The sequence below is a fragment of the Sorex araneus genome, chromosome 9 (assembly GCF_027595985.1).
Source record: "Sorex araneus isolate mSorAra2 chromosome 9, mSorAra2.pri, whole genome shotgun sequence".
Lineage (NCBI taxonomy): Eukaryota > Metazoa > Chordata > Mammalia > Eulipotyphla > Soricidae > Sorex > Sorex araneus.
This window is the reverse complement of record NC_073310.1, coordinates 27,225,076-27,237,603: the sequence shown is the minus strand read 5'-3', so window position 1 is coordinate 27,237,603 and position 12,528 is coordinate 27,225,076. Positions and strand designations below refer to the sequence as shown.

Here is a 12,528-nt window from a genome sequence, read left to right as displayed (position 1 = left end):
TTTTTTCTTTTGTTGCAGGTGATTTTCAAAGCCAAGTCTAAATATTCTCCCGAGTTACTCAAGTACCGGTAAGTCATCCCTGGCAGGGTGTGATGGGGAGAGACTCACCCAGGAGCCTGTTTCTCCAGCTGAGTTTTGCCCAGACGCCCCTCTGGGAACGCGCCCCTCCCCCCCACGTCCTGCTCACTGTTCATACCCTGATCTACACCTCCCTGGAGGCCCTGCTCGCCGGGAGCCCGATGCCTGCGCCGGCCCTCTTAGCCCAGAGATTACTCCACCTGTGGGAGTTTGGTGTGATGGGTGGTCATGGGGGATGTTCTTCTCGAGAAACACACAGACTAGCCCAGATCCAACCAAGTTCTTGGGAAAGGTTTCCTTGGCTCAAAAACGTGGTTCGTAGCTTGGGCAGCATGTGGTCTCAGTGCAGGACTCTGCGAGGAACTGTACGACATGGAAGGGTTGGGGTCTGGAGGGCACTTGCCACGCACATGACGGGCCCAGGCTCCATTCCCGGGCCCCTGTATGGTCCCCGAGCCTGGCCAGCAGTGATCCCTGAGCCCACAGCCAGGAGTAAGTGCTAGGCACAACTGGGTGTGGCCCCCAAACAAACAAAGCGAAGTCTTTACAATTGGGAAACAGGCAGGAAAAGAAACCGAACCACTTTCCCTCAGAGGAGGCAGATTACCTCGCTCATGTGACCAGGAAACCGGAGACTGTTGGGTTTCAAATTCCACTTCGGGGAGAGGCGAAGACTAGAGTTGGGGCATTGTCTTGGTACGACTTGGCCTGAAGAACTCCATCTTGGACCTTGTTTTTCAAACGGTAACAATGGCAAAGTGTTGCTGAGTGTTGACATCTTTTCCGCCTTGCCCTTAGAGTCAACACCCTCCAACACCAGTCCTTGGGCCTACAGAAAGCCTGTTTACCTTGTTCAGAACTAAGGGCCCTGTGCCTCTCTGTAGTGGGTAAGAGGCAAATGGAGTGAAATCGGGGTAGGAAGCTGTGGAGGCGTTTGAGGAACTAGGGGCTGCAGTCTGCCGCCCCGACGTCTAGGTCCTGGTGCCTTGCCCCAGCCCTGCTCCTCCCCCCTCGCCTCGAGGCCTCACCTATCTGCTGCCCACAGTGGCAGTGCTGTTTTCTAGAACTTTGCGCTCTGTTAGACAGAGTTCCTCCACTGCTGCTTACTTGACTCTCCGCCAAGTCCAGGAAATCGACTTGTAACTCTTTCTTGCCTTCCTGGGCACCGTGAGGTCTGTGGGTGTCCTCGAGGGACATATGCTCTGTCTGTGATGATGCCAGTGCACATAATCCAGCCCGTGGCAAGAGGAGCGAATTGGTCGCTGGGCAGCTGTGACCTTCCCCACCCCCCTTCATTGGCCCCTAGTCTCTCGCTTTGCCTCCTGCCCCCATTGATATGATTCTCACCTGTGCTTCCTTGGCTTATTCGGCTGGGCTGTACGGCTCCTGCTTCATGATGTTTTCTTTTGTTTTTTCGTTTTGTTTTGTTTGAGGGCCATACTTGGCAGTGCTCAGGGTTTAGTCTTGGTTTTGTTTAGGGATCACTTCTGGCAGAACTTGGGGGACTGTATGTGACGGCGGGGGTTGAACCCAGGTCATCTGCTTGCAAGGCAAGCACCTTAACCGCTGTCTTGTGTCTTTGGCCCCCGAGAAATGCAGGTTTGAGTTACAGGTCCCAGTGAACAGCTCCGGTCCACGTCTAACTGTAGTCTTTCTCTTACCTCCATAATCTCTGCCCTTAGTGCCTTAACTGTAAATGTGTGTCAGCTGGGGGAACGTAAGGGATAGAGGGGGGACAAAAACTGAGTGAAGGTGGTGGTGGGGGAAGAATATTCTGATTGGCTTATAGAGCCGGTTAGATCTCAGAAATGGTTGCATGACCCCACTGCAAGAAAGCATGTTTTATGGGGGTGAGAATGATAGTACAGCGGATACTTGCTTTCACAGGGTCGACCTAGGTTGGAGTTCTAGCATCACATATGGGTACCCTGAGCCATGCCAGGAGTGATCCTTAGCACAGAACCATGAAGAAGCCTTGAGTACCCTGGGATGTAGTCCCTCCCACACCAAAGAATAAAATAAAAGTGAGATATGAAAGCCTGGATCACCAAGATTGTTCGATATGTGGAACCTCTGAGCATTTGAGGGCTGGGATCTTGCAGGTGAGATGATGTGAGAATGGGGTGTGGTCCCCGGTTCTTGAACTCAGTCTCAATTAACTGGAGATAATGCTGGCATGTGCGACTCTTTTTATTGAGAGGGGACTTGTGAACATGAAGGGAGAAGAGGGGTCAGTTATGAAGGTGAGTTGCTCAGGTCAGAGAAAGGCAGTGTCTTGAAACCAGGAGTCCTCTATGGAAGGAGTCCGTTCATTCACATCCGAGGGCTTAGTTGCCGAGTCTAGGGAGATCCTGTGGTTAGGCACATGTCAGTCTCCTCTGCTAAATTCCCATTTCTTTTAAAGCAGATGCCATAGTAGACATTTCAGTCCATCGTTTATTCCTTGAGACTCTTCGCTATTTTGGCTTCTAAATAGACTAGTGGGCTGGAGCGATAGCACAGCGGTAGGGCGTTCGCCTTTCACGTTGCTGACCCGTGTTCGATTCCTCCGCCCCTCTCGGAGAGCCCGGCAAGCTACCGAGAGTATCGCGCCTGCACGGCAGAGCCTGGCAAGCTCCCCGTGGCATATTAGATATGCCAAAAACAGTAACAAATAAGTCTCACAATGAGAGATGTTACTGCTGCCCGCTCGAACAAATTGATGAGCAATGGGATGACAGTGACAGTGAAATAGACTAGCTTCCATAATTCAGTTACTTCTCATTTGAACTGAAACGCAAGCCATTACTCTAAACTTGTTTAAATATTTCATGCTGAGCCACTCCTATAGCAGTTCAGTGTCTTTGATGATGATCCATGTCAGATCTGGCCAAGAAGCACTTTAGTGTTTGACTTCCTGACCCCCTTTCACTAACAGCAGCTATGCTTGAATTTTTATGGAATTGGTGGTACCCTTTTGATTTTTTCCTGTTGCTTTTATTTATTTATTTATTTATTTATTTGTTTATTGTTTGGTCTGTTTCTTAGTGCCTGGGGTAGAATTCAGAGCTTTGCATGTGCACACTGTACCCGGAGCCTTAGTCCTGGCCTGGTTAGCCCTGGGCATGCTTAAAAGTTCTGTGATGAGGGCCAGAGAGATAGGACAGTGGGGAAGGCACTTGCCTTGCATACAGACGACTCAAGTTTGATCATTGGCACTATATGTGGTCCCCCAAGCCTAGCCGAAGTGACCCCAGGACACAGAACAAGAAGTAAGCTCTGAGCACTGCTGGATATGGCTCACCTGCCCCCCCGCCCCCTCCCAAAAAAAGAATACTATGACTTTTTTTTTTTGGCTTTTTGGGTCACCCGGCGATGCTCAGGAATCACTCCTGGTGGTGCTTGGGGACCATATGGGATGCTGGGAATTGAACCCGGGTCAGCCACATGCAAGGCAAACACCCTACCCTCTGTACTATCGCTCCGAGTACTATGACTTTTAAACATTTTCAGTTCTTTTCCCTCTCTATACAGGGTAAAATGAGCCAAATTTGTCTTTTGGCAAATTTGCCATATTTGCCAAATTTAAATGTTTCTTATTTAAGAAACATAAACGAGTCTTTATATTCTTTACTACCTTCCCCCTCATGGTAGGAGATGGTCAAGTACCACCATGTTGGATTCGCTGCGGGTCCTCTAGTCCTTCCTGCCTTGGGTCCTGCACTTCCGTCCTCGTGTCCAGGACTTCTGTCCTAAGAGCAGGAGCATCAGGAGTTGGTAGGGAGGGGCTTGCTTGGCCTTTGTCTTCTCTTCTGTACTTGCTCATCAGTCAGACGCTCATCCTTCTGGTCTCAACTGCAAATTCATCTGCCCAGGTACCAGACAGCCGCCTGATTTCCTTTTCCTTTGTTGTTTTTGCTCACTCCTGGCTCTCTCTCATCCTCAGCCTGTAGTTTGGGTTGAGTAGCTTTGGGGCACTGTATGAAGCATCATTCTCATTGGAACACACCCTGTGATGGGCTCTTTTTCTGTGTCCCTCCTGCCTCCAGCCCTAACACCCCCCCCACACACACACCTTTAAAGCTCTCTGTTTTCCTTAGCTTTTCTTTTCCCAAGCTTCAGACCAAGGGGGAATGATTAAGTTTAGCACCTGTTATTTTCCCCCTTGCCAACATTTTCTATGCACACCGGAAACAAATTGTAAAATACAGGGCAGGAGGTGGGGGGGTTCAGTTCCCCCAGCACTACTGCACGGACGCCTACCCCCACTCCCACCACCAATGTAGCCACTGCTGCGGGTGGAAGACAGAGAAAAGAGTTTGTAAGTTTAGGCATGTGGAAAGGAAGCGAGCTGATTGTATGAAACTTAGCCCTTGCCCCCAACCCAAAGGGAAAAAGTATGGGGCTGGAGCAATAGCACAGCGGGTAGGGTGTTTGCCTTGCACACGGCCAACCCGGGTTCGACTCCCAGCATCCCATATGGTCCCCTGAGCACCACCAGGGGTAATTCCTGAGTGCAGAGCCAGGAGTAACCCCTGAACAAAGCGAGGTGTGACCCAAAAAGCAAAAAAAAAAAAAAAAAAACTCAAACCCAAAGGGAAAATGTCTGTTCCATTGTTCCATTTTCTAAGACAAAATTGATGTGCAACAGTTTTTGTTATGGTTGTGGTAGGCCACTCCCAGCAAGTGATTTGTGTCACCAGGGTCACACTGGGTGTTTCTCTGTGGTCCAGTCAAACCCAGGGCCTCAGGCATGCCTGAGGAGGTACGTGCTTTATTGCTTGAAGCACATTGCTGGCCCTGAGTTGACGTTTATCGTATTTCTAAGTTTGCTTTATGGCTTTTTCTCCTTATTGTGGGTTTGGTTCATTACATTTTTCGCCCCATTTCTCTGCCCTCCCCTCAAGCCAGGTTTTCCAGGGACAAGTTTAGACAGAGGAAAATGAGGGGGGCTCAGGTCTGAAAAGGGGGAGCTGTAGGAAGGCCGAGCCAGGGGATGGCTGAGAAAGAGCAGAGTAGCCGAGTGAGAAGGAGTGAGCAGCTCTGAGTGAGGGCAGGGGGGGAGTGGGAGGGGAGGCAGCTGCCCTGGCACGTACCGGAGTCAGGGTTCCCCAGAGCAGCAGCTCTGGGAGGCAGGACAGATGTCCACGAGCCTGGAAAGGTGTCGGGCCTTCTGTCTCGCTCATCTGTAGTCTCTGGGTCCCAAGGAAGGAGGGAACTTGGAGGTTTGTCATCGCTGGTGACGGTGTGGAGTGGACAAGGACGACAGGAGCCATGCGGGCTGCGAGTGCTGGTACTTTCCTGATCCAGCCTCTAGCCATCGTTTATGGCTTTGTCGTGCTCAGTAGAAAGGCATCAGAATTTATACCAGCCTTTGGGTCAGAGAGAAAGTACAGTTAGTCATATGTTTGCTTTGTTCACTGCTGACCCATGTTCATTCTCTGGTACTACATGACATGTTGTCTCCCGAGCACCTCCAGGAGAAGAATAAATGCCACCTGCAGTGGCATTTTAAAAGTTGTTTTTTTTTTTTTTGGTTTGGGGGCACACCTGGCAGTACTCAGGGGCTGGTTCTGTGCTTAGTATCACTCCTGGTGGGGCTCAGGGGATCACATGGGATGCTGGGGATTGAACCCAGGTTGGCTGCATGCATAATTATTTTGACTTTATAACCGGATTTAAGTAGAATCCTAAATACCAACAGCTTGCCTTAGAAAGGGAGAAAGGAATGCCTCCTCCTATCTGAACATGGAGGGTAATGACACAGCTGTGTCTGAGAACACGCAGTGGGCCCCAGCCATGGCCTGTGCCTGGTGCAGCCTGAGGTTTGATTGTGTGTGCTCAGTGCTGGGTCCTGTCTCGCTCTCAGGGCTGCGAGGACTGAGATGAGAGGCTGAGGGTCATGTGACTTCCACCTCTGGTGAAATTCCTGTGCAGACTTTCAAACTTAGAGCAGTGAGCGTGCCTTTGTTCGTTTACAGGCTTATGAAGGGAACCGTTCAACGTGTCTCTGCTCAGTGCTGTTGGCATGGAGCGCCATCTCTCTTTCCCAAAAGTTTGTAAGAATAGCACGCTCACATGCTGAGAACAAAAGGCACATAACATTTTTCTAACATTAGGGTAACTAAAATAGGTTATGGGCTCTGTCTTATTGTTAGCACTGCTTGAGGTATATATTTAATTTTCTTGACTTCCCTTTAAAGAAATTTAATTTTTTACGTTTTTGATTTCAGGTTGCAAATATTTAAAACCTATAGAAGCCAGTTCTCAGTTTTTTCAGTTCCTTTACTGTCATGTAATCAACTAGCTTTGTATGTGGATTTCAGCATAAAGTATGCATGTTACTTTTTTTGTGTATTGAATCATAAAATTGAATTTTGCACATTTTTTTATAATGTTTCTTTTATTTATTTATTTTTTCTTTTTGGGTCACACCTGGCAATGCACAGGGGTTACTCCTGGCTTTTGCACTCAGGAATTACTCCTGGCGGTGCTCAGGGGACCATATGGGATGCTGAAGATCGAACCCGGGTCGGCCGCGTGCAAGGCAAATGCCCTTCCCGCTGTGCTATTGCTCCAGCCCCTGTAATGTTTCTTTTAAATAAACGTGACTAAGTTTGTTGCAAAAAATATGGACCTCAGCACAGTAGCATTTTAAACAACACGCGTGACAAGTCATCTTGGGAAAGCTGCAAGTCCAGATTGTGCTTTTCCTGGAGGCTGGGAAAGTGTGTGCAAATAGCAAGGGGCCAGAGATGGGACGGGTGACAGCAGGTTTTGGACGGTTCCATCTGTTTTCACAAAAGCACAACAGATAAGCCTAATACATAAGAATAACAAACATGGTGCTCACTTTGGTAGCACAGATGCTAAAATTGGAATGATAGACGATTAGTCCTCCCCACACAAATGAGGCTGAGGTCCCTGTTTTTCACCTAAGTGTGTGTAGAGGTCGCCACCTCCACAATTCAAAAAAAGAAAGAGAGAGAACTCCTATTTTAAAAAAAATTGTCATATATTGCATAAGAAATATGTCATTATATAGGACAACCCCAAACGGGCTCTGGGGTCGGAAAGAAAGTACAGCTAGTAATGTGCTTGCCTTGTTTGCAGCTGACCCATGTTCAATCTCCTCGACCGTATATGGTCCCCGGGGCACCTTCATGAGTAATCCCTGTGCGCAGAGCTGGGCGTAAGCCCTGAGCACCACTGGGTGTGCTCCCCCCAAAAAAGGACTTTTGAGGAACCGAAATGCAGAAATTGGGATTCCCCAAAGATCCTGCTTTTGTCTGTCACCATGTCCACATGCCCTAGAGCTGTGGCGTGTCTATGGCAGGTCACAGAGAAAACGCTTCTGATGCGCCGGAGAGAGCAGACGCGGTGGGAACCGCTCCTCAGCCTCCTCCCCCGGCTCACACAGGCCCTCGAGGTGGCCCAGGTCTCTTTCCTTGGGCCGTGAGAGAACCAGCTGCAGTCGGGACCTGGCCCTCGAACAGAAGGCGTTTCCCTGGCTCTCCGTTTCCCTCCCTTCGGGAACACGCTGGGCTTTACAGTAGGTTTCAGCGCGGGGAGAAATACTCCTCGGAAATGGTGGAGTCCAGGATCCAGGGAAAATGCAGAGTTTCTTCTTGGGAGAAGATCCTCGACTCCGCCACACAGGAACAGGACTCAGGGCAGCCCTGGCTGTGGAGAAGAGAGCCAGAGCATCGAGCATCAGCGCCATGGTGTGGGGGTGCTGGGGACTGCCAGGCCGGGCCATGCTGCTCTTTCTGAGTAGTCTGCTGGACGATGCTTTGTTGCCAGAGCGGCACAGCTGTCCGTATGTTCGAGGAACCTACCCAAGAGCCAAAGGTCAGAGGTCATGTCAGAGACAAGTCGCCACATCTGGGCTCCTTGTGGAGGGAGAAACTTGCCGGCCGGGAAGAAGGAGCTGGGCTGGGTCCTTCACACAGCAGGAAGAGCAGGGACCCCAACAAGGGGGGTGCAGTGGATTGGGAAGGATTGACCCCTGTGCGCGTCCTCAGAAAGAGGCTGCTTGTGACAACAGATTCATGTTGCTTGTTCCAAAACGAGTTGTTTCTGTCTGTGAAGCTTTGTGTGTCTCCCTGTACAGGGATGATGGAATTCAGCGCTAGGGCTCAGAGCACTGCCTGCCACTGTCACCTGCAGCACAACTCTTGGGATCTGGCTCACACTTCTGGGGTGAAGTCTGGCTGTTTGGCCACACCTGAGCCCCCAGCAGGTCCCTGTGCCCTTTAATGGCACCCCAGAGTCTGGGCCCCTAGTTCTGATCTCCATGTGCACCCCCCTCACTGTCAGGGCCACCCTTTCCCCTCACTTCAGGTTCTGTCCCATCCGTGTCTTCACTGTGCCCCAGATGGTCTTTCTGAAGCACAAACCAGGCCATAGCTGTCACCCCTCCGCTCTCCAGCCTCGTGCGAGCTCCTCACCAGGGGAGTCTTGCCTTGGCCTCGCCCACCCGGTGGCCCAGGACTGCCCGCGCTCCCTGGCTCTCCTGCTCCTACTGCTACTCCCAGAACCACCCCTCTGCCCTGAACTGAGTCAACCTTGAGGAGGAACTGGCCCGCAGGCTGGGAGGGAGGAGTTCTTCTCCCTTGAGAAATGCAGCTCCTGAGGTTTCACCGGGCCCCCGAGAAAGGGGCCGATCTTGCTTACCTAGCTCATGCCATGCTTCTAGAAGGCAGAAAGCATAGCTTCACCCTTTCCTTCTTCTCCCTCCCTTTCCCCCTTCATTTGCAGGGGGAGGTCCTGGGGCCCCCAGCACCTACTCTCGGCCAATAGGGCTGATGGGTCGGTACAAGGTCCCAAGGGTATGATGCTGCTTGGGCCCTGCAGTGCCGGGGTATCTCTCCCTCTGGAACCCCTCTGTTGAGCTCCTGCTGCCTAATGGTGATGAAAGACAGAACCACAGCCTTGGTCTTCCTGGACTGCACTGCCTGAGACGCAGCAGCAGACTTTGTCTGCTTACTTACTTTATTGTAGACTGATGTCACACCTGCAGAGTTCAGGTGCAGGGCCATGAAAAACAGCAGAGAGACCAGGGTGTGTGTGTGTGTGTGTGTGTGTGTGTGTGTGTGTGTGTGTGTGTGTGTGTGTGTGTGTGTTTGTGTGTGTGTGTGTGTGTGTGTGAGAGAGAGAGAGAGAGAGAGAGAGAGAGAGAGAGAGAGAGAGAGAGAGAGCGCATGCACACATATGTGCACAGGGGAGAGAGTTGAGGAATATTATACTTGGAAGCAGTGACTTTTGAGCTAAGAGCTGAAAGATAAGGGGTGAGGGGCAGGGAATATTCTTTTGATAGAATGTGTCCTGAAAAATGACATGAGAATTTTTATCAGTGGATAATAAAATTACTAAATGCAAGACATTGAATCCCATGCAGGTTTGCTAGGCTCAGCGGAGGTTTATTATATCAACCTGTCATCTGCAGGCAGAAAATAGAACTAAAGCCCTGCTTCCAAACTTGCCCTGTCTCCCCATCATGCATCCTGTCCATGACACAATATTTTGAGGTAGCCTGGATCCCAGGCATCTGTATCCTAGCAACTGCTGGCTTTTGGAAACACCAGTATTGCTTTGTAGCTTCAGAATCACTTGCCACTGTTTGGGACTTGGAGACATATCCTAGTTGCTTAAACTACTTTGTCTTGAAGCCCAACAAGTCTGTGTCTAGGGGAGGAAGGTGCCGTGAGTGTTCCCAAGTGAAGGGGGTGTGAGATTGACTTTCCCTTCATCAGTGCTATAAAAAAAATCCTTCTTAAAGAAAATTAAAGAAAATTAAAGAAAATCGTTATTTATTTTTTGTTTAATTTCCAAATATTTGAGACCTAAAAATAAAGAAATAAATTTATTAAAAATAAGTAAATTAAATAAATTTGAGACCTCCTGCATGGGCAGAGCCTTGACAAGCTACTTGTGGCGTATTCGATATGCCAAAAACAGTAATGATGGGTCTCATTCCCCTGACCCTGAAAAAGCCTCCAATCATTGGGAAAGATGAGTAAAGAGAGGCTGCTAAAATCTCAGGGCTGTGAGGAATAGAGATGTTACTGGTGCCCGATTTCAATTGACGAACAACGGGATGACAGTGATACAGTGATACAGTGATTTGAGACCTTCCTGCATTTTTGTTTGTAATACATTTCCATTTTCAGAGCATCATGGTCTGAAGAGGATAGTGGACATGATTTATGTTTTCTTGGTCTTATGGACATAGACTTTGTCACCCAGCATGTGCTCTGTCTTGGGGAGTGTTCCATGTACACTGGAGAAGAATGTGTATTCCACTTTCGGCGTTGTTAAAGTCCCTATTTATGTCCATGAGGCCCATGTCTTCCATTGCTTCTTTCAAGGACCATGTTTCCTTGTCGAGTTTTCGCCTCATCGTTCTATCCAGCAGTAAGAGAGGCGTGTTCAAGTCTCTGACTCCTGTTGCGTTTCTATCAGTGTTCTGCTCATCAGTGACATTTTTGGGGGGTAAAGTCTTTTCTAAACATCAGCTCAGTGCTCAAAGTAGCCTGCAGGTCAGCATAATTTAGTGATTTTTTTGGTTTTTTTTGTTTGTTTGTTTTCCAAAATGCTGACCCTGAGGTTCCAGAGCCTTCTAGGGGGCAGGATGGTTATTGTTTTCTCGCAGCCTTCTCTGATCTCTAGTCTTCCCTCTGTGTCTTCCTGAGTGGCAAGTGCACCATGACACTGCCACTAACACATAGTCACCTTCTGGAGACCACGTAGGGAAAGGAGGTTCAGAGGAGGGGGCATCCCCCGCCCTCCCAAGGGCACAACTGCCGTCTCGTGTGCATAATTTGAATCTGGAAAGTACTACCTCCAGAGTCTGTGTTTGAAAGTGCTTGCCTTTGGCATCTTCTGCTGTTGGCAGTTACGCAGAAAGTTCTAGATCACCCAGAACATGCCGCATAGCGCACAGGGAACAGAGTCTTACGGATCTCCCTCGTCCTTTCCAGGTTACCCCTCTACTTGGCCTCACTCTTCATCAGCCTCATTTTCCTGTTGGTGAATTTGACCTGTGCCGTGCTGGTGAAGACAGGGACATGGGAGAGGAAAGTCATCGTATCCGTGCGCGTGGCCATTAATGACACGCTCTTTGTGCTGTGTGCCATCTCTCTCTCCATCTGTCTCTACAAGATCTCGAAGATGTCCTTGGCCAACATTTACTTGGAATCTAAGGTGAGGTGGAAATGCAGCCAAGAGCCCGCCAGTGAGCTTGTACTGAAAACTCTCCTGCTTTGCAAACATGACTCGACCAATCAGGCACCAGCTCTGCCTGCAAATGATTAAGCTGTTAAGTTCCATTTTACTCGTGGAGTGGTTTAACTGGCATTGTCTTGGGCTCAGAAGCTGTGTGAATAATAGAAACACTCATCTAGCACTAAACCGTGTTTCAGGTACTTGATTAATTTTATTTTTGTGAACAGTTTCTTAAAAAAAAAATTTAATGTAGACAAAGCCACAACTGTTGAGATTTGATTCTGGAGTTGAGATTGATTAAAGTTCTAGTATCAAAATTTATAAGTATAGATGTATAGTCAATTTTTCATGTTGCAATTGTTATATCTCATCATAGGACTATTCAGTCCTTATTTGAGAATTTACTAAGCTGTGTGTTGTCAGTTACTGTTTTTGTTTGTTGCGTGTAGTTGGCTTCTATGTTTCCTTCCCATCTAATTTAGTGTGCTCCTGCTGGAATTTCAGCATTGAGGAATTAGGAGGTGTTATGTGGCCACACATGTGGCTGTGTGATCCAGACATATCAGGATCTATGGTTTAAGCCTGGCATCCTGGACCTGAGCTGGGGTCTCTCTCATGGCTCCTGCTTTTCCAGGGCTCCTCTGTGTGTCAAGTGACGGCCATCGGCGTGACTGTCATCTTGCTCTACACCTCCCGAGCCTGCTACAACCTATTCACCTTGTCGTTTTCTCAGAGCAAGAGTGTCCACTCCTTTGATTATGACTGGTACAATGTCTCAGACCAGGTGAGTAGGGGCCGGGCGTTACCTGGGCAGCAGGCCTGTGCTCTGTCGCAGGAGAAACTACATGCTTCTCCAACTGAGCTGGGCAATATCTTGTGGAATCTGATCTCAGCTGTCAAATGGGATTATAATTTCAGTTTACTTCTAAATAAAGTGGGATGGATGCACACATTCACATACACCTCTCTCTCCCTCCCCCCTCTCTTTCTCACACATACCTCTCTCTCTCTCTCTCAACTCTCTCTCAACTCTCTCTCTCAACTCTCTCTCATTCTTTTTTTTTAAGAATTTTGTTTTATTGAATCACCATGTGGAAAATTACAATGCTTTCAGGCTTAAGTCTCAGTTATACAATGCTGAAACAACCATCCCTTCACCAGTGACCATATCCCACCACCAAAAAAAAGAAAAAAAACACAGTACACCTCCCATCCTGCCCCCCTGCACCCCCCCCCGCCTTGTAA

At 48.9% G+C, this 12,528-nt stretch overlaps 1 protein-coding gene across 1 annotated transcript in view; it reads left to right on the top strand.

Annotated features, from left to right (window-relative positions):
• GPR137B (G protein-coupled receptor 137B) overlaps positions 1–12,528 on the top strand; it is a 49,630-nt gene that overhangs the window by 25,268 nt on the left and 11,834 nt on the right. The window contains exons 2-4 of the mRNA XM_055147229.1: positions 19–68; positions 11,040–11,262; positions 11,918–12,067. Of these exons, the coding sequence (XP_055003204.1) occupies positions 19–68; positions 11,040–11,262; positions 11,918–12,067 (423 nt within the window). The remainder of the gene's footprint in view (positions 1–18; positions 69–11,039; positions 11,263–11,917; positions 12,068–12,528) is intronic.